Source organism: Pan paniscus, chromosome 4 (assembly GCF_029289425.2).
Source record: "Pan paniscus chromosome 4, NHGRI_mPanPan1-v2.0_pri, whole genome shotgun sequence".
Classification (NCBI taxonomy): domain Eukaryota; kingdom Metazoa; phylum Chordata; class Mammalia; order Primates; family Hominidae; genus Pan; species Pan paniscus.
In genome coordinates, this window is record NC_073253.2 from 172,595,340 (window position 1) to 172,616,158 (window position 20,819).

Here is a 20,819-nt window from a genome sequence, read left to right on the forward strand (position 1 = left end):
GAAACACAGAGGCAGGGCCAGGGCTGGGCTAGAGGTTTGTGCTTTAATGGCAGCTGGGGTGAAAGGAAACAAAAACAGTAATTCTGAAGAGCACAGGGAACAGGCAGCCAGGACCAGCCTGGCCCATTCCAGGCCAGCTGAGCTGAAATGCTGATTCTGTCCAGGGGCCTGCTGTATGTGTAGAGTGGTGGCAGTCTTGGGGACTGAGGCCTCTTGGAGAGAAGGGAAGACTGTCGGCTCAGAAGTCCATGGAGCTGTGGGCCAGGTAGTCCTTGCGACCGATGTTGCTGACCTGCTTGGTCTGCATAGCCTCGAGTTTGGGGCAGTCAGTGATCCGATGACCCAGGCCCCCGCAGAAGGCACAGCCGCGCTCTCCTGGGGGAATGGGGACAGGGGTCAGCCAAGTCAAGGACCAGGATCCACGCCCTGGACTTCGGGCCCCCTGTTAGGCACCCTCAGTCCACCGGTTTCATGTTTCTGACTTCCAGCACCCCTCCCTGCCACCTGCCGGCTGGGGACTCGGGGATCCCGCTCTGCAGTCACCTCCAATGTCCAGCATGGACTCGTCCCCGCAATGCAGCACCTGCAGCACGGGCGGCACCTTCTGCTTGGCTTCTAGCAGCAGCGCTTTGAGGTCCATCAGCACTGACTCATCTGGGGGAGGAGTGGGGAAGCATCAGGGCCCATCCTGGGCCCTGTGGCCAGAACCTGGGTGGCCACAGGCAGGGGACCCAGGGAACAGCTAAGGTGGCTCTGGTAACAGACTCACCACAGGCTTTGTTGATGAAGGTAGTGGCGATGCCTGTGTTTCCTGAGCGCCCGGTGCGGCCAATCCGGTGTACTGCAGAGAGAAGGACAGAGTCTCTGGCCCATCGCTGGACACTAGGGGCCTGGCCTGGCCCTTTTCCGGCCTAACCCATGCCCTTGGGCCCCAGGCTCTTACCATAGTTCTCAATCTCCTCTGGCATGTCATAATTGATGACGTGCTGGATGGCAGGGAAGTCCAGGCCCTTGGAGGCAACGTCTGTGGCTACTAGGACATCCTTCTTGCCCTCCCGGAATGCCTCGATGGCCTTAGTCCGTTCCTCCTGGTCTGGGGAGGGTCAGGCAGACACTGTCAGAGCCACCATGGGATAGGGGAGTGGCAGGCCAACCAGGCAGGGGAAGGCATTAGGTAAAGCGCTGCTACTGCAGCAGGGTCCAAGCCAGTGCTTGCACCACCCTGACCTTTGCCCCCATGGATGGCTACGGCCTCAACCCCCTTGAGCAGCAGGTACTCGTGGATGGCGTCCACGTCTGCCTTCTTCTCTGCAAAGATGAGTACCTGTCCGGAAAGACCAACTCCAGTCAGGGGCTAACTGCCTGGGCACCCACCTCACCTCCCCTGGCACTGTCCCCTCCAAAGCCCTCCCTGGTCCTGGGGACTCTGGCCCCGGCCTGGCCTGGCTGCACTCACAGGCGGGGGTGTCTTCTGCAGGCACTCGAGCAGGTACACCATCTTGGCCTCCTCCTTCACATATTCTACCTCCTGCCACCACAAAGATCAGGTCAGGTGATCTTGAGATTAGGCTTACCCGCCACAGCCCTGCCATGGCCCGTCATCTGGACCAGGAGGTGACCAGAAGCCTCTGGCCGCCAAGGGCTGGGTGCCCTAAAAATGGCCCTGGTTAAGCGTCAGGGGCTTTGAATGAAACCCCCGGTTCCCACAAGGTGGACCCCCGGCTCCAATCAGCTTCAGGGAGACTTGTCAGATCCAGCCCCCACAGGTGAGAGACCGCCCATCAGGAGCACCTGCCCACCTGGATGACATCCAGGCTGGCAGCCCCAGCGCGCCCCACATTGATGGTGACAGGCTTTACAAGGGCACTCTTAGCAAAGTTCTGAATCTTCTTCGGCATGGTGGCACTGAAGAGCAGGGTCTGTCGCTGGCCCTGAGGAAGAGGGGGGCTGCGACCAAGGGCACACAGGGCTGGGCTGAGGGGCATGGGGTCTGGGGAAGCTGAGCAACTGAGACACAGCCCACAAAGTATGAGCAGTGGGTTGGGGTGGCCAGGGGCATGGGGTCCCTGCAGTCTGATGTGGCGTGCAGTGGGGGGCGGTGCAGGGTGCCCTGGCCGGGCGGGGGCGGCACCTTGAAGTAGGAGAAGATGGTACGGATGTCACCCTCGAAGCCCATGTCGATCATGCGGTCAGCCTCGTCCAGGGCCAGGTAGCGACAGATATCTAGGCTGACCATCTTCTTCTGCAGCAAATCCATGAGGCGCCCCGGGGTGGCCACCATCATGTGTACACCGCTGGGGACCAAGGAGAGACCCTGAGGTTGGGGCCACTGGCCTATCACCTATCTAGAGGCAAGCAGGCACCCTGCATCTGCTCTGCTCTCTGTCCTCCTTCCTATTTCTTTGTCTGTCCCCTTCTCATCATTCCCACCACCTGCCCTATGTATAGCACACAGCTCTTTCCCAAGGCACTGCAGCCATCTTCACCACCGCTCGGCCTGGCGCGCCTTCCCCCTTCTCCTGGGTCAGCCTCTCACCCAGAAGCGCTGTCATCAAGCTCCAGAGGCTTTACTCTGGGCTCGCTTTCCTGGCCCACTGGCTTCACCTTTTCTGTGCCCACCATCTCCCTAATACTCAGAAGTCCGTGGAGGAGGGCCTCCGGGATGGGGTCTGGCCCATCTGTGAACAGAGGGCCTGGTCCAGGGCCTCTGGTGGTCTGCAGAGGACTGCACAGCACTGAAAGGACACAGGTGCCGCTGGGATCCAGCCCTACCCCAGTGCCTCAACCTCCTTGACTGACCACTGAATGACCCTGACCTTCCTGGGCCGTCCGCCTCTGTGCTTTCAGCCTGGACTGCCCCTCTTCCCAATTCAAACGTCACCTTCCCGGAAAAGCCTTCTCTGAGCTCCCACCTCCCAGATGTCCCCAGCAAGGTGGGCCATTCCATCTGCTGTGCTCCCACAGTACCTGGCCACATCCCTCTGTCCTCCCCCAACTGACCTCCCCATCAGACTGGGAGCTCCTTGAGGGTCGCACTCACAGCAGCCCTCTGTGAAGATCTGTGGAGTGGCTAAGGTAAAGGGTCCTTTAGCTTTTCCACAGACTCGCAGGTGGCAGAGGTGGGGGGCAGGGAGCGCCAGCACTCACTGTCGGATGGTCTCCATCTGCTCTTTCACGGACATGCCCCCAATGCAGAGGGCGCAGCGCAGGAGTGGTGAGCTGTCCTCCTGCAGCAGGCGGCAGTAGTACTCCAGGATGCCATGGGTCTGCCGGGCCAGCTCCCGCTGCAGGCAGAGGGACAAAGGCTGGCACCAGATGGCAGCCCCAATCTCTGGCCTGCCCTCCAGGCCAGCCTATCTTACCGAGGGGCAGATGATGAGTCCATAGGGCCCCTCGCGCTTTGAGAAGGGTAACCTCTTCTCTTGTTCCAGGCAGAACATGATGACGGGCAACGTGAACACCAGTGTCTTGCCTGAACCCGTGAAAGCGATGCCTATCATGTCACGGCCAGATAGACTGTTGGGAGAGGATGACCCGAGGGCCAATTTCAACAGAAGATGAAGGACACCTAGCCATTGCTCCTCCCTGTTCCAGCCCTCCTCAAGGACCCCAGGTCCACAGTCCACACTCACATGGTGGGGATGCCCTGGATCTGAATGGGTGTTGGGTGGTGAATGCCTTTCTTCTTCAGGCCTCTCAGGATGGCTATGAAAATCAACCGACATCGTCTTCATGACTCACAGGTACTTTCTCAGAGCCCCAAAGCCTGTAAAACTGGCACTACCCCTACAAGTTGCAGATGATGAAACTGAGGCTCAGAGAGAGAGAGAGAGAGAGAGTGGAAAAAAAAAGAAAAAAAGAGACTTGTCCAAGGCCCACAGGCTAGGTGCAGCCAGGATTTGTACCCAGTGTCTATACCCAATGGCACTTTCCTCCTGAAGCTTTGTAACAGCAGAGAACAATGAACACGTACAGCTGAGGCAACAAGGAACCTAAAGAAACTCCTCCTCAAATCCCTCCAGCCCCAGTGACTGGATCCAATGCAGATGTGGCTGAGCTCAGTGGGAGCCAGGACATAACCTCACAGGCATTTGATTATAAAAGTGTGGTATCTCTCTCCAGCCCCTGACTACCTGCAGGAAACTTCATTTCCTTGAAGCTCTTGATGGGTGGTGGGATACCGTCTCCCTCCACCAGGATGTGGTATTTCTTCCGCACGCGCTCATGTCGCTCTTCAGACATGCTCAGGACATAACGGGGCGGAGTCCAGCTGTGGATGGGTAACAGGGATCAAGAGAGCCCTGGGAATAGCTGGCCTGGGAGCATCCCTGCATGTACCATCCTAAGCAAGGGCAACTGCAGACTGTACAGACATACCTGGTTTTGATGGGGTCATCATACGTAATGCCCTTAGCCATCTCCTTCACCGACATCAATGCTGAAGAGAGAGACATGGCTCAGGGCTGGCTCCTGCTTCTGAGAAACCAGATCCCTTGAGATATAACATGCCTGGGGCTGGGAGGAGAAGACTCAGTCCACCTTCTCACTATCCTGGCTACAACCATACCTCGGCCCTCGGCAACACTCTCCAGGATCTTCTCTTCTTCCTTCAGCTGCTTCTCCTTGGCAGACTCTTTGCGGGCTGAGAAAAGAAGTGGAAGATGTCAGACAGATACCAAAACGGTGTGCCAGGCTCAGCTTCTTCTTTCCCGCCCAGGCAGTGCTGCCCAGCCCACCTTCAGCCTTCTCTTTAAGGTGCTGGTGCTGATCCAGGAGGCTGACGTTGGACTGAGGGCCTAGTGGGATGTCGTCCTCATCTCCCCGGGGTTCACTACCGCTGTCCTGCTGCTCTTCCTCCGCAGCTCCCTTGCGTCTTCGCTGCAGCAGCTTCTGGAGCTGAGGTTCCACCCGGGACCCACAGATAGGATGGGCACGGAGTCCACAAGGTCAGCGTCAGGATCCTGGCTTTGGGGCGAGGGTCCTGTGCCCGAGGCGCAGAGCTGCCCTACCCCTCAGATCAAGCCGTCGGTCCCTCGTTTGTCTGGGGGCCGCGCCCTGGTGTACTGAAGCTCACTCCTCAGACTGCCCTCCTCCCCACGGAGGCCGAGGCCACGCCCGCCCCCTGCGACCCGGCGGTCACGGCCCCATCCCTCCCCGGACGCGTGCCCCTCACCAGTAGCTGCCGGCGCTGCCGTAACGGCACATAGGGCACGTAGTCCTCGTCGTCCTCATCTTCCGCCTCGGAGCGGCTTCCTCCGGCAGGCACCTCGTCGGTGCGAGCCCGCTGCAAGCACACGCCAGTCAGGCACGGCCTGCTCCCCTCTTCACGCCCGCTCCCACACGCGCGGGGTCTCACCTCTCTCCTACCTTCCGTTCGGGTTCCGACTCCTCCATTCTTTGCTGCACGCATGCGCGCCACGGCGAAACCCCGCCTCATCCTTGCGTGAGACCCAATCCGATGTGAAGAGGCGAACGTCGGCGCGTAGGAACGACCTCGGAGTTCCGGATCGCGCAGAGGGACAAACTTGTTCCGGAGATGCTATCGCACGGCGAAGCATGGACGCTTTCATGGGTGGTTACGCGACAGTTGCCAGGACCGAGGGCGAAACCGGCTGCAAGGCATTGTGGGACATTGGAGGACTTGGAATATGCGCTAGAAGGCTCAATCCAAGCCCATTGGAAGAGGAAGACGTACGCAGCGGAGACAGCTGATCCGGAGTCGGGGCGGCCTGCCAGGTGCCCAACCTCTCCCAGAGCATGGCGTCTTGGGCACGCCCCTGCCGGCGGACAGTGCGTCCTCTAGGGCCGGGAGCTGCGGGCCGAGTTCGCGTGGGCCCTGCGCTTTCATCCCTGCCGGGGACGCCGGGGTTGCGGGATAAACCGCTCGACACACCCTGCCTCCCTGACTGCGCCTGTGTGACACATACGTTCACTGGTGGGGCACGCATCAGATACGGATGGCAGTGGTTTTGAAGTGGGAGGCCCTGTATAAATGTAAACGGTTATTACTGTAAATGCTCTAACAGAGCTGCCTGGGGGGCGCTTCCAGGGAAGCGTGGCAATCTCAGGCCGGGAGAGGAGAGGCGTCCTGGGCCAGGGCGCTGCAGGAATACAGGTCTGGCGATGTGCAAGTACACAGATTGACCAGGCAACAGCATTGCGGCAAGGGTGGGATGGGGAAGCCGGACCTAAGGCCAGAAAAGGAGATTGCGACCAGAGCATGCCTGCTGTGACTTTCAGAGTAAGTGGTTTCAACTTTATTAAGAGACTTCTGAGGAATGACTTGGTCAGCTCTGTGCTTTCTTGCCTTCAAGAGTGTGTGCTGGGCGCTGGCACTGCGCTCAAGCAGATGATAATCAAGACACATACCTGGTGTGCGAGGAGCTTATGTAGATTGAGACTAGAAATATAGAAAGATAACTGGTCTTAAAGAGAAAGATCCTAAGACAAGGTACCGCTTTTCGAAGTGTCATCGTTTTCACAGTACAATGGCCTCTTAGCTGGGATGTGAAGGATACACAGGAATTCATGAAGTCTTCTTTAGTAAAGAAAGCTTAGGCTGGGCACAGTGGCTCATTCCTGTAATCCCAGCTCTCTGGGAGGCCAAGGCAGGAGGATCACTTGAAGCCAGGAGTTTAAGACCAGCTTGGACAACATAGCAAGACCCCATCTCTATAAAAAAAATAAAGAAGCTGGTGCTTACTGCCAGTCCCATGGTGGGTCTCAACCTGGGAGGGATGGAGGAGGACATGGTTTCTGGTCCTGCTCACATCACCCAAATACATGGCTCTTAGTGACCCTGTTAGCTCCGCACATAACCTCGAGTTGGTTTTAGGAGCGAAAACTAAATTTGGGGTATGGAGTTTGGACACAAGTGTGTCAGGGGCATTTTGGGAAAACTCATTGTATTAAAATCCAAATTTACAAACCAGATCCATTTCAGGGGATGAGGTAGTTTGCTTGACTTTACAGAAGAGTTCATTATCCTCTTAACTCTCAAGCCCTCAGCTACATGTCCCACCCCCACTGGAAAATCAGATCTAATTTATAAAAATCTCAATTTACCCCCAACTTCCCCTGACTGTGTGAAGTCAGTGTGAGGGGCCTCGATGGCCCAGGCTACAGATCCATGAAGGCCTCAGGGTCTTTCCTAGACCTCTTCTCACATCCAGATGCACAGAGACCATCTTCAACCCCTCCAACTCACCCATCTTGCAAAGAGGGAAACAGGAAAGAGTGGGGAAGGGGCTGCCCCAGGCTCACATACCAGAGACCTCCCAAAAGGAGAAAAGGGCACAGATGCCAGAATCATACCAGTCTGCGCTCAATGCTAATCAGCCAGACTAAGTTGAGCTGAGTCACTTTCCTATCGGCTTTAGTTTCCTCACCTGTAAAATGGGACAACAGCACCAAACTGCTGATGCATGGTGCATGCTAGGGTTAGTGACTAAGGGAGAGCCCATGCTTCTGAGCACACCCTCAACTCCCTCCCCGCCCAGACCCACAAATCACCAACATGCCAACTCTGTGTCCAAATGTTGCTTTATCTTTCAGCACGAAAGATCTTCACAGTATCAAAAGTAAAGAATTGGAAAAAAACAAAATAAAAACAAAAACAAAAAAACCAAACACAAAGAGAGCAGTGTTGGGCCAGCAGTACCATCAGCCCTGGCCCTTAGGCCAGCCCAGTCCACGGGCTCTGAGTGTGGAGGCTGCGTAGCACCAGGAAGCGGCTCTGCTGAGGTCAAGGGGCCCCAGCACAGTGTGGCATCCGTTCAGCTTTTGGTTGGTCCAGGATGGTGGGGAGCAGAGAGGGTCTTGGACGGGTAGGTGGGGCACACGGAGGGAAAAATTATACGCCTTCAGCTGGCAGTCAGGGCCTCAGGACGCCCTGAAGAAGCTCAGCCTGGGCAGGGCCTGAGAAAGAAAAAAAGAGCAGAATCACAGTAAGCAACGGGCCATGCTCCAGCCTCCCCATGCCACTTGGATACCCATGGGTCTCTGGTAGCAGAAACAGCTGGCTGCTATTTTTGTTCCCTGGGCTGAAAATGTTGGAAGATTCCCTGGATCACCTGTAGCAGAGGATGCAGGTTAACTGGTTGGGAGACAGAGCCCCAGTCCCAGGATCCTGACAAGGTGTGGGACAATCCTTGAGTAGATCCAGCCTTTGGCACTTGCTGTCCATCAGCAGGGGCCGGGAGGCCAGCTGTGCAGCTGTGCTCCTGCCTCTGACTGTAGGTGCACAGCCCGGGGGAGGGTGAAGAGGCTCAAAGGAGAGCGCTTACTAGTGGGTGGGGAGAGGGGCATCTCCTATCTTGGAAAAGAGGCCAGACCAGGTGAAAAAGGGTCAAGAGGAGGCAGTGGAAGGAGACAGTTGCATTTGATTTCTTGAATGACAGAACTGGGCTTGTGGGAGGAAATGCGATCTCTTTTCTCTCAGTAGGGATAACAGATGAAGTGCCTGGGGTTCCTGCTACTCCTGGTTCCCATGGAGGTGGAGAAGAGGCAGGAGGCCACCTTGGATCTGGAAGATACTTCTGGGGCTTGTGGGCATTTCAGTTTGGCAAAGGGGGCTGACTGAGCCCAACCCCTTCAGAGGAGAGGAGGACTAAAGTGAGTGTAAAGAAGACAGTCTGGACTCTGGGGCAGCACAAGGGTCACAGGGAGCCCCAGCTCTGAAGGCTGTCCTGGCTGCAGGCTCTCTGAGCTGCCCCTGGGGAGCTGAGGGTCCAGGAAGTTTGCTGCTTAGGCCCAGAGAGGAGCTGGCCTGGCACTGGAAAGAGGAGAAAGACAGGTGGGGCCATCATGGGGGAAGTGAGTTGTTTGTGAGCTCAGTCTGCCTGCCCCAGCCTTCCATAGTCTCCAGGACAGCTGTGTGGTTGCCAGCCAGAAAAGGCCTGACCCCAGGGACGCAGCTGAGGGTTGAGATATGAAACTGCAGAGCCACTCAGCCCCCAGCCCAAGGTCTGCCTGCTAGCTGCCCTTCTCTTCATCAATAGGGTTCCAGGCCCAGTGCCTTCTCCAGTTGTCTGTTCCCAGTCCAGATCATCATCTGGTACATCATTGTTTCAGACAAAAGGACCTGTGTGGGTGGCTGGGAGGGGATGCCAATGCCATCTGGCAGCCAGGTCTCTTCCTCTAGGAGGCACTGTGGCTACCAATATCCTCATGGAACTTGCCCTGCTTTGGGTAGCCCCCATCAACTCCTCCATGCCTAAATGACCCACAAGGCGTCGGCCCAGCCCATCTGCACCCCCGCCCATCTGCACCCCCACGACGTTCACTCAGGGCTGGCCCCTTCTTACACTGCTTCAGCTGGGAAGCACCTTGGTAGCCTACACTGAGGAGCCCAGGGCAGGAAGTGGGACTTGACACAAGGACTGATAACATCAGGGTGAGGGCAGCCCCATGGGTCTGATGGCTACCTGGGCACTTTTGAAATCAGCTGGTTAAGACCCTGATGGTTATGCCTTAGGAGATGCCAGTCCAGGAAGGGGACCTTCAGGAGCATGGGCAGCAGGGCCCAGGGAGGAGTAATAGAAGAACAGAGGCCTACAGGTGAGTGGCTGCGGGAGGAGATGGGGCCTTGACCTTTGGAGGCTGTAGCCAGCTGTGCCATTGCTGTGAAGATGCAGACAGAAGCCAGGGCTCCCATGGCCCAAGTCCAACTCCCTGTGCCCCAGAGCACAGAATGGTCTGGTGAGCGTACAGAGAGGGTGGCCAAGCACAGGGAGAGGCAGTGGATGTAACTCTTGGGGTCTCTGTACCTCACTGAGCTGTGCTAGGAGTGGTTTTCTTGAGGCTGAAGTTGGTCCAGTTCACAGCAACTTTCTGACGAGTCTGCTTTGCAGAATCCAAACAGAACCTGTTGGGTTTGGGGGACATATGAGAAGCACAATCAGAGGTTCATTCTTTTGCTCACTGGACTCCTAAGGTACCATGTCCCCATTACTAAGAGACCAGGTTCTCTACAAAACCTCTTTGGCTCTCAGGTGTTAGGGTTTAGCAGGCATAGGAGCTTTGCTGGCTTGGGGGCTTCTGGACTGGGCCCAGGGAACTACGTATGAAGACAGTGAAACTGCCTTGGGATTCCAGTTCCTCCTCATCTGGTGTTTGACTCTCTAGCTCTGCTAGGCTGGCTTCCGTCATTCCCTTAAGTACAGTCGTCCCTCTGAATCTGCTGGGGATTAGTTACCCAGATACCAAACTCTGCAGATGCACAAATCCCTTATATAAAAATGGTGTAGTATTTGCATAAAACCTGCACTGCTCTTCCCATATACTTTTTTTTTAAATTACTATTTTTTTTTTAAAATAAGAGATAGGGTCTCACTATATTGCCCAGGCTGGTCTTGAACTCCTGAGCTCAAGTGATCCTCCCACCTTGGCCTTCCAAAGTGCTGGGATTACAGGTGGGAGACACTGTGCTTGGCCTTCCCATATACTTTAAATCATCTCTAGATTACTTAAAATACCTAATACAATGTAAATGCTATGTAGTTATTATATTTTTATTTTTATTTATTTGAGACAGAGTCTTACTCTGTTACCCAGGCTGAAGTGCAATGGCACGATCTTGGCTTACTGCAACCTCTGACTCCCAGGTTCAAGCGATTCTCTTGCCTCAGCTTCCCAAGTAGCTGGGATTACAGGCGCCCGCCACCACGCCCGGCTAATTTTTGTATTTTTATTAGAGACAGGGTTTCACCATGTTGGCCAGGCTGGTCTAGAACTCCTGACCTCAAGTACCTCAAGTGATCCGCCTGCCTTGGCCTCCCAAAGTGCTGAAATTACAGGCATGAGCCACCACCTGTAAAAATACGTATTTTTTTGAGACGGAGTCTCATTCTGTGGCCCAATCTCAGCTCACTGCAGCCTCCACCTCCCAGGTTCCAGCGATTCTCCTGCCTCAGCCTCCTGAGTAGCTGGGATTATAAGCACGTGCCACCATACCTGCCTTATTTTTCTATTTTTAGTAGAGACAGGGTTTCACCAACTTGGCCAGGCTGGTCTTGAACTCCTGATCTCAGGTGATCCACCCGCCTCGGCCTCCCAAAGTGCTAGGATGAGAAGCATGAGCCACCGCGCTCGGCCAAAAATACTAATTTTTAAAAAATTTGCATTATTTAGTAATGTATTGCTATTTTTTGTTTTTTTTTTTTCCTGAATATTTTTGATTGCAGATATGGAGGGTGACTGTATGCTGTGTTTCTTTCACCCTAATCTTTTGTACTCACTGGCCCCCTTGGCATGAATACCTTTTCATCTTATCTGGCCAACTCATTCTTACTCTTCAGGTTTCAACTTGGTTACCACCTCTCCTGGGAAGGCCTCCTGGCCAGCCCCCACCCCTTCTATCCTCCCCAACTCTATGCCATTTATCAGTAGGCTGCATGTTCATGGCTAGACTCCTGGTCTAGACTGCTTCATTGACCTCAGCCCAGGCAAAGCAGAGAATGTGCAAGTGAAGACACAAAGCAAATAAAGCTGGAAAAAGCCCTGGTTCTTGGGGCCTGACATGCCTCCTCCTATCTCTTGCACCTTCCCAGATGTGCCATCCTGCCCAGTGGCTCCGTGGGTTTTCGGCAGGCAGGCTGGTGGGAGAGGGCCTGGGGGGGCGGTGAGCCTCCCCAAGGGGTCAGGGCCAAGGGAGCAGGCCTTTCTGAGGCCTGAGGCACAACACAGGGCTTGAGTGTGGGCAGGACCTGGAGTCCTCCACAAGTGGGAGAGCAGGCAGCCCACACCTACCTCTTAAAGTACTCCACCTCTCGGTCAGTCTCATCCATCTCCACCCCGTCCATGTCCTTGGGCAGGAACACATCGTCTAGGAAGACACAGCCAGGAGGGCTCAGTGCCCATGGCCAGGCCTTTGGGGTTATGCTCTGGGGGCAGCGCTGTCTACACACAAAGGCTGCCCCTCCACCCCGTGGACTGGCTGGGGTAGGGGGTCAGCCGCTCGGTTCCTGGTGCACTCACCCAAGGAGGAGGCTGGCTTCTCCTGCTTGTTGCGGCTCCGGCGGCTGCGGCCCTTGCCCTGGGGCAAGCTCTGTGGCCTTGCTGGGCCTGGGGGCTGCACAGACTCCTGCTCCTGAGGCCGTGCCTTGGCCTCGCCTGGCCAGTTTCGCCAGGAGCTGCCCTTCTCCTTCTCAGTTTTGGGACTGCCAGCCCAACCTGGTCCTGGCCGGCTCCCCCGGCTCCCCTCTCCAGCCTCAGCACAGCTGCCTACTTTGGGAGGCTCTAGGACCCTGCCTGGCTGCTTGGGGCCAGCGACCTGGCCCTTGGCACTGGGAACCTCTAGGTTGGCTGGGGGCCGGGGGGCTGGGCTTGCCTCGCTCTTCTTGGCCTGACTGCCCTGCCTCTTGCCCTTCTGTGGCTTCCCACCTGAGGACACAGGCTCAGGCAGCTCCTGCTTGTAACTGGGAACTTCCTTTGAGCTTGGCTCCTCGGAGCTGGGGTAGCCCGGCTTGGGTGTCTTGACCCAGATCACCCGGGATAGGTTGGGCACGGTGTTGAGTCTCCTCACGAGCCCGTTCTCGGGGACGATACCGGGAGGGGGCCCCCTCACCTCTGTCCATGGTGGGTGGGGGCCTCTCATTTCTGCCCATGGTGGGGCTGGCTCGCCTGGAGCTTGTAACGTGTGGTTCTGAGGGGAGCCCAAAGTCAAAGGGGACAGGTCAAGGTTGATGTCAGGCTGCTGCTCTGAGGAGCCACTGAGGTTTGAGGGGGGCAGACTCTGAGGCTCAGGCTCAGCAGCCCCCTCCTTAGAGAAGCCATTGCTGTCCATGCTGAGCTCACACACACTGAAGCTGGCACGGATGGAGTCTTTGACAGTGTTTTTGATCTCCTGCAGACGGCTGCTCAGGAAGCTGTTGACCCGATCCAGTTCCCGGTCGGGCCACTCCAAGAGCCTCTCCCTGGCAGGCCTTGGCTCCCGGCTTCCAGAAACACGATTTGCCTGCTTTAGAGCTTCTGCTGCCAACTGGGCCTTCTCCTTTTCCTGCCAAGGCAAGAGGCAGTTTAGCAGGAGGCTGTCAACTGCCAGGCACAATGTGATACCTGACCCATCAGCCTGGGGCCCAGCTTTGCCACTAACTTGCTGGAAGCAAAGCCTTAAAATCCTAGCCTGCTTACCCACCCTGCAGGAGTGAGGGCAAACTGCAGCCAGACAGGTACATGTCCTGGGGGCAGGAGTAGTCACACCCACAGAGGGTAGGGTTTTTACAGCTTGTTCACCCAGAGCCTCAGTTTCAGTGGACTAATCTGCAAAATGGGGACAATAATTCCGGAGTAAAGCCAAAGTGGGGATGCATGTGAAGACCACTACTAGAGAGGCATTCTCTCCACCCCTACGGGTGGTGGGGAAAAAGCCATGCCATCACGGGGTCTTACAGGAGGCAGGTGTGGGGGTAGATGAGATTACTCTGGTTGGGAGGGCATGTGCCTTCCTGATGCTATGTCTGGGTGTTACCAAAGAGGGCGGTGTTCCCGTAGAGAGGCCACTTGCTGCACACTTGGTCTCAAGTAATCAAGGTCACACCTAGAGTGTGCCCAATGGCATACCATGGACAAACACACTGGCCTACACAGCAAGATGTGAGAGCTGCTCCTTTGCCCAGGTGAGGCCTGGAAGGCTCAGAGAGGCCAGGCCCTGCCAGTTGGCTTTGATAGATCTGGATCTAGGGAATCAAAATGAAAGTCTGTGGGATCTCAGTCACCCCAACCTCTCCATCCCACCTCAAGGCCAACGATGCCTTTAGAGGGAGACAGGCGGCAGATAAAAAACCCTCGGGAAGGAGGTTGCTGTGGTGCGCCTGGCGCCATTGACTCCTACTGCCTCCTGTACTTCCAGCTGATTTGGGAATGGAGGAAGAGAAACATGAAAGGGCAGCTGGTGAGAGAAACCAGGGCTTGCTACCACCTCGGAGTCAATGTACAGAGGGTGACCCTGCGTCCCAGCAGGCACTTATCTTTTGTGAACCCTGGCTCCACAATGGACTACAGTCAATTGTTCTGTGGGACCTTGGACAAATCACTTATTCTCTCTGAACCTTACTTTCCCTATTTGTAAATTAGGAAGAAGAGGTATCTCTACATTCCAGGGTCAGTATGAGGACAGCTGAGAGTCTGTGTGGGGTCCTTTCCCATGTGCGAAGGTGGAGCTGGGCTTCGTGGCCCTCAGGGAGCAGCTTGGTCTGCAGCAGCTGCAGCAGCATTTCTAGCTGTGAGTAGGGCTCAGAGGCCCTGGGGTTAGACCAACGAGGACCAAGGGCCCTTCACCTCGCTCCCCCAGCACCACACAGATTTCACAGAAAAGTTTGGCTGCTAAAAAAAAAAAAGTTTGACAACTACTGGTGTGGAGGGAATGATATGGAACCATATACACTCTGGAAGCCAGAGGAGAAAGCACAGAAACACACACTTTCTGCTCTGTACCGTCAGCACTTCCCATAGATGTCTCCTTTAATCCTCGCCACTGTCTTTGCTGCATCATGACCCTCTGCTTATAGGTGAGAAACCTCGACTTTGGAAAAAACAGGAGGAGGAGGTGGCTAGGAAGTGGCAGAGCCAGGACAATACACCCAGGCCTGATCTTCAGAAGTTCCTATGTTTCTCAATTCCATCTGACAACCATTTACCGACCATTGAGGCTGTGAGGCAGCAGGCCAGGCCCTGTGAGTTTAGCGTACGTGAGACATTCTCTGCCTCGCTGACATTAGTCTGCTGAGGGAGACAACAGCAAACAGCCTGTTGAATTCAGAGTGACAGTGACAAGTGCTGCATGGAAGAAAGCACGGGGTGATCTGGGAATCTAGAGGAGATGCTCCCAACACAGACTGGTTCACCAGGGAGTGCTTCCTGGAGGTGGGAGGATCTGCACTGAGCACAGAATGGGGAGTGGAATCATCCCAGAGGCAGTGAGACAAGCATTTTCTAGAAAGAAGGAATAGCAAGTGGAAAGGCTGGAACTGGGAAAGCTCAGTATCTTCTGGGAATGCAAATCATTCAGAGGTACAGCTGTAGCCCAGATTTTTTGGGGGATGTGGGGGTTGGGTGGGGCAGGTGGGCAGGAAGGTCAGAAAGGAGAGGCTGAGAGATAAAGCTGGCAGGGGCTGATCGTGAAGGGCCCTGCAGGCCCTACAGTGTTTGTGCCCGAGGGCAATGTCCAGCCACTGATGGCTTTTAAGGTAGTGGCAGTAGGGTGGAGAGCGGTGGACTGGTCTGAGCTATCAGCGATGTGGCATGGATAGGGCTTTTGGTGCTGGGTAGGGAGACAGAATGAGAAAAGTCAGAGAAACATTGACGGCCACTATGGCTGCCACAGCAGCCCCACTGCCTGAGAACTCACATGTGCCAGGCACTCTGCCTAACCTTTCCATGCATCGCTCCATTTCATCCCTGCAACAATCTACGACTTAGGTTCTGTTATTCTCATTTTATGGATGAAGAAACTGAGGCTTAGAGGTTAAGTGATTTGCCCAATGTCATACAGCAAGTGTGGCAGAGCCAAGTGTCAAACTGAGATCCAGTTCCAGGCATGCTGTTCCGGGTCACTATGATGCACTCCCCAGGCGGGCGCCCAGGGCTCCGGCTCAGGCAACAGGGTGGGAGGCGGTGCCATTGACTAGACAGACAACAGAGAAGGGAAAGCAGGCCTGTTTGGAGAAAGACAACAAGCTGAACTTTGGATGTGCAGAGTCTGAGATACCTGTGGGACGTCCACAAGGAGGTGTCCAGTAGCAGTTGGAGACGTGGATGTACAGGGCGGGGAGGAAACACTATTGGGCTGTTTCTAGATGGCATCTCTTTCCCAGGGAGATGTCCCCATGAAGGAGGGTCAAGTGGAGGACGAGGAGCTCACAAAGGAGACAGAAAGGACGTCAGAGAGGCAGGCAAGACATCTGGAGAACATGGCACTCCCCTTGCCCCTTCCTGCCTGGCTGAGGACAGAGGAGCCCAAAGACAATGTGTGAAAAGGACAAACACAAATGCCAGATATTCTCTAGTGGACTAACACGATGGGAACAGCAGAGGAGGATGGATTTGGCAACAAAAAAGTCACCGGTGACTCTGGAGAGGGTGTGGGTAGAAAACCGCCTGCAATGAGCTAATGGGTGGAAGGGAAGACAGTGAATGCAGACATCATTTTTCAAGAAATGTGGCTGTGATGAGAGGAAAGAGGCTGGGGAGGGGTTGAGAGAGAGGTAACAGGCTCAAGGAGCAGTTTGCTTCCAAAAAAGAGAATGGTGGGCACAATGAAATGTGGATGGGAACAGCACGGAGGAGAGGCTAAGCTAGACCAGGAGCCTGCTGCTGGGCTGAGGGGTCAAGAAAGTACCGCACAGGCCTTAGGCGGAAAAAGGGTGACTCTCATGACAAGGAAGAAAGTATGTTTGCAGGTGGCAATGGCAAAACAGTGGGAGAATCCCTGTATAATGGCTTTTTTCCTCATTGAAATAAAAAGTGAGGTTATTTGCCAAAAAATAAGGTGTGGGCTCGGAAGGCCTAGCGGTTTGAGAAGACTGGAGGCCTGACAGAAGGACTGTGGGGAATGGACATGCTAAGGTACAGGAAGCCCAGGGAACCATGAGAGGCCCGCCTGGCGACACGGGAACTCGGCAATCGGGAGCCCACGTGGCTGGCTGCCACAGATTCACTCATGTGCTTTTCTTGAGCTGTAGAAAGGGAGAGCCAGGCTGGGGTGGAACCCAGGGCTGCAGTGTTTCTGAGTGGGTCTGAAGGAAAGACAGCGGGACAAGGAATTGAGTACTGGTGAGTGAGTGAGTGAGTGATGGGTCAATTTGCCTGCCCTCCTACCAATACTTAGCAATGCTTACTCCATTCAAGTGAGTGAGAAACGGATTGACCTGGGAAGAAGAGAACGGGGCAGGAGAGTCTTCAGTGGATGTGGAGGAGTGGCAGGAGGTCACAGATGACAGAGCCAGGGGTGCAGTTTTTAAGAAGCAGGGTGTCTCTCTGCTCCCTTCTCCCACTGTCAGCCCATGACTCTCTCACTTTCGTGTAGACAGAAGACACAAAGACAAGGTGAGAGTGTCACGGGCTGGCAGTGGGAGAAGGGAGCAGAGAGACACTGAGCTCTTTCCATTTCCTGAGGCGGGAGAGAAGGAGCAGCTGTGCTTTGGTGGAGAGCCAGACTGTGAAGTCCAGGAGGTGGAAGGAGACAAGGGAGGAGGCTGCTGTCTACAGAGATAATGACCATAATCACTTAATGCATGACGCTGCCACTGTGTGTCTGTCCCTGCCTGCAGCCCCACGACTAAGTCTGGAAAGGCAGGGCTGCCTGGTTCTGCCTGGGCCTGCCAGACAGGAGCTGTGCAGTGTGGGATGAGTGAGCAGAGCCTCCAGATATATGAGGTAGGTTGGGAGTACAGTGGAAGTTACCCAAGGATGGCTATGAAGGAGGAAACAGCTGAACTGAACTTGGAAGGAAAGTTTGTCAGAAGAAAAGGTGAGAGAAGATAGCATTATCAGTAAAGGGGAAGAGACATCTGAGCACACATATTTACGAAAAGCACATCAGACTTGGGAACTGCCGGATGTGCTCTCTGGGGACCTAACTGAGAACCACTGTCCTAAGAAGCCAGGAAAGGCCAGAGACTACTGCAGCCCACTGAACCTTTCTGGCTAGGTGACTGCATGGGAGAAAGATAGTGCTGACCACTTTCAGAAGGCAGCGGTGGGACCCCTTGGCTCACTACTTCAGGCGGCGGGAGAAGGATCCTGGTTGTCCTTGGGGCTGAAAAAGGATGGTGAATCACTTCTGCTTTCCAAAGCACTAGGGCTGTTTGACCACCCAGGAACTGGAACTAGCTGGTTGTTACACCCAAATCTCTTCGGATGCTGGGCTCCTAAACGTGTCACTGTGCAGACGCAGTTGGGAGTAGGCAGGTGAAGAGGTAAAGAAGCCACAAGGGACAAGCCATCAAGCTCTGGGGCTCATCTGGCAGGAGGGCTGCCGAGGAATAGATCACCAGGTTCTGTCCTCAGTCCCGAGGCCTGGTTCATTCCCCTGGCTTCAATTACATCTCTGCGCTGGTAAATGCTAGCCCTGCACTTCTCCACTTAGATGTCTCACGGGAGCCTTCGAGTTAACATGCCTCAACTGAATTCACTGTCTTCTGCAAATCCCATCCTGGCTCAGTGAAAGGCACCACCATCTTGCTGGTCACCAAGCAAACACCTGGGAGACATCCCTGCCTCCATCTCCCTCTCCTGCCATCAGATCAAAGGCCCGTCACTTCGGCTTCCTCTGAAAATCCCTCTCTTCTTCTCTGGCCCCACCATCAATCATCTCTCCCTTGGCCTGCGTTTCCTGCCTGAGGCATCGAACTCGAGGTCTTCCTGCCTGGAACCCTCCAAGCTACCTTCCATTTGGCCACGGCATAATCTTAGGATGCAGGTGTGACCAAGTGCATGCTTTGATTAAAACCCTCAGTGACTTCTCTCACCGGTAGGATAAAGCCACAGCTCTTCCGCAGGGCCTCAGAGGCCCTCCCTCAACAACACTGTCCATCCTGCCTCTCTTCTGCTCAGTTTTGGCTGTCAAGCTGCTGTGGAATGTGCCGTGCCTGCTGCCAGGAGGGCCCTCCTGAGGAGTCTGTACTCACAGTCAGCCTCTTGTAAAGCCATTTCCAGGCAGGATGGGGGACTTCCCTCATCCCAGTACTTGTCACATGCTAATATGCTTGTCCAGTTTTGTGTCAGTCTCCCCACTGGACAGCTTCTTCTGGGTGAGAACTTAACTGTGTCACACTTTGGCTGCCAGTATTTGTAGAAGTGTTTGCTGAATGAATAAATGACTGACTGAAGCAAGTCCTCAGCTTGGAGGAATCCAGCAAGCAACTTCTCAGGCCATGACACGTTTTTTCCTCCAGTTATTTGCCCCCAGGATCCCTGACCCTGATGCCTCCCAAACTCATTCAGACCTTCCCAGAACAGTGAGCCAAGCTGAGGCCTTTGGCAGCCAGCATCATTCATGCCCCAGAAGTCCTGGGGGTTGGGGCGAGGGTCCTCAGGGAGGAGAGACGGCAGAGCTGGGCTCTCCCTACACCCACCTTCTTTTTCAGCTTGTGCCGGGCCCGCTTGGCGGCCCTGGCGCTGTTGGGGACTTTGGGCTCCGTGCTGTTGATGAATTCCAGCAGCTCATCCACATCTCGGTGGTCCACGGCGGGCTCCCCAGGGATCCCGCCCAGGGTGCCCCCCTTCATGGGCAGCTCCTCTTTCCGCCTGGTCAGCCTCGAGCGGAGCTTCTCCCGGATCTCGGTATAGTTCCGACTCGTCGGGGCAGCGGGTGGCTGGGGGTGGGGGGGAGGTGCTGACATTACACCCTGGGCCTGGGGGGCCCACAGCACTCCCTCCCACGGGCACCAAGTATGTGAGGAGAAGCAAGACAACTGTTCTCTCTACCATTAGCCACCAAGGCCACATGGCTTCACCCTCTCAGCCAGGCTGAATCCAGGCGGCAGTGGGTGAAGGGACTAGGAGGGAACAGGGCAGAGCTGGGCAAACACTGACTGGGGAGCCAGGAAAACAAGTTGGAGCCCGGGCTTCGTCACCGGGAAGCTGTATGACCTTGGGCGAGTCACCGAGTCTTTGTGAGCCTCAATTTTGTCATCTCTAAAATGAGGATAATAACCCCTAGCTCAAAGGTGACTAGCAATTTAATTACTTTCATTTCTTCTTTCCTCAGCTGCTCTACCCTAACCAGCGGCCCTCTCCTCTTCACCTTATGAGACTTCTGCACTGCTTCCTCCCCCTGGCCAGAGCCAGCATGCCCTCTGATCTGAGCCTCCTTCCTGGCGCCGTCTGTGCTCACGGCCTGTCCCTCGGCTGGCTGTCACACTTGGGGGACTGAGAGCCTTTTTGCTTCCACTCTGCCTTCATCACTCCCAAGCGTTCACTTCTCTGGGATTACACACGTATACATACTCATCAGAATCATAGCTTTCTCTCTGCCATTTCCTTTCCTTTTGCCTAAGGAAAAAAAGTCAATCTTAAGAGAAACCATGAGAAGAGCAAAGGTAGCAAAATGTTTAAAAACCCCTACCTCACAAATGTGCTGTGAGGATCAAGCGAGCGGACGCAGGTGCAAGGACTCACGGCCCCAGCACGGTAATTACCACCGTGAGCAACGGGGTCTCTGGGGAGAGCAGGGTGCTCCTTTTGCTCACCTTGGCTGGCCCCCAGCCCTCTCTAGCCTGGGCAGGCTCACTCACCGCATTGTGGCCGAAGAACTCACAGTAGCAGCAGTCACAGAACTTCCCATCTCTCTGGTGGGTGGAGGACGAGGTGCAGGAGCTTCGCTCAGAGCTGCTATCCTCTTCCTCACCCAGCCCCTCATCTGCCTCGCAGGGCTGGGGCAGCTGGCAAGCCAGGCCACTGTGTGCAAACTTGTGCCCCTTGCACCCGGGATCCCTGATGATGGGGAGGAAGGCCCAGAGGTGAGGCAGGTGATGCAGAAACCCAGGAAGCATCCCAACCACCACCTGCCATCCTGACCGCCCTTCACTTGCCCCACTCCACAGAGGTCCCAGGTGGTCCAACTACATTGCACCTCTCACCTGAACAGGGCGAACACCTGCACTGTCCCTCAAGGCCCATCCCAAACACAAATGCGGCTCTTCTGGAAAGGTTTCCCCACGCCTCCCCTGCCTGCACCCACCATGCACCCCTTCTCAGGCTACTGTGCACACGTCACTCCATCTTCTGCTTATTGTGCGTCACTGTCATGGTCTGTTTGCGCATTTGTCTCTCAAACTGGACTGCACGCCTCAAGGGCAGGGGCTGTGTTGCTTCAGTTT

At 55.3% G+C, this 20,819-nt stretch overlaps 2 protein-coding genes and 1 long non-coding RNA gene across 18 annotated transcripts in view; 1 reads left to right on the forward strand and 2 right to left on the reverse strand.

Annotated features, from left to right (window-relative positions):
• Positions 1 to 24: 24 nt before the first annotated feature.
• DDX41 (DEAD-box helicase 41) lies at positions 25 to 5,771 on the reverse strand. The gene is made up of 17 exons (XM_003806865.5): positions 5,368 to 5,771; positions 5,174 to 5,284; positions 4,737 to 4,896; positions 4,568 to 4,642; positions 4,378 to 4,438; positions 4,134 to 4,270; positions 3,633 to 3,705; positions 3,363 to 3,516; positions 3,148 to 3,284; positions 2,132 to 2,294; positions 1,800 to 1,931; positions 1,457 to 1,528; positions 1,228 to 1,324; positions 944 to 1,093; positions 770 to 841; positions 544 to 654; positions 25 to 375 (listed from the first exon to the last, which is right to left on the reverse strand). The coding sequence occupies exons 1-17, from the start codon at positions 5,392 to 5,394 to the stop codon at positions 239 to 241; spliced, it is 1,869 nt and encodes a 622-aa protein (XP_003806913.1). The 5' UTR covers positions 5,395 to 5,771; the 3' UTR covers positions 25 to 238.
• Positions 5,763 to 9,768, forward strand: LOC134730380 (uncharacterized). 2 transcript variants are annotated; one of them, XR_010112143.1, is made up of 3 exons: positions 5,763 to 6,241; positions 8,441 to 8,613; positions 9,476 to 9,768. It is a non-coding gene; the product is annotated as an uncharacterized LOC134730380 (long non-coding RNA). The 2 variants fall into 2 exon arrangements; XR_010112142.1 differs by having other exon boundaries at positions 5,790 to 6,241; positions 8,444 to 8,613; positions 9,476 to 9,596.
• FAM193B (family with sequence similarity 193 member B) overlaps positions 7,525 to 20,819 on the reverse strand; it is a 34,629-nt gene continuing 21,334 nt past the window's right edge. For 12 of the 15 annotated variants that reach the window (XM_034961086.3, XM_034961087.3, XM_034961091.2 and 9 more), the window contains 6 exons: positions 20,235 to 20,433; positions 19,074 to 19,313; positions 11,977 to 12,997; positions 11,749 to 11,824; positions 9,768 to 9,865; positions 7,525 to 7,917 (listed from right to left, as the gene is read on the reverse strand). In XM_034961086.3, the coding sequence (XP_034816977.1) occupies positions 9,769 to 9,865; positions 11,749 to 11,824; positions 11,977 to 12,997; positions 19,074 to 19,313; positions 20,235 to 20,433 (1,633 nt within the window). In that variant the 3' untranslated portion in view covers positions 7,525 to 7,917; position 9,768. Of the gene's footprint in view, positions 7,918 to 9,767; positions 9,866 to 11,748; positions 11,825 to 11,976; positions 12,998 to 19,073; positions 19,314 to 19,744; positions 19,960 to 20,234; positions 20,434 to 20,819 lie in introns of those variants that run through there. The other 3 variants (XM_034961090.3, XM_063604319.1, XM_034961097.3) reach the window with 2 other exon arrangements.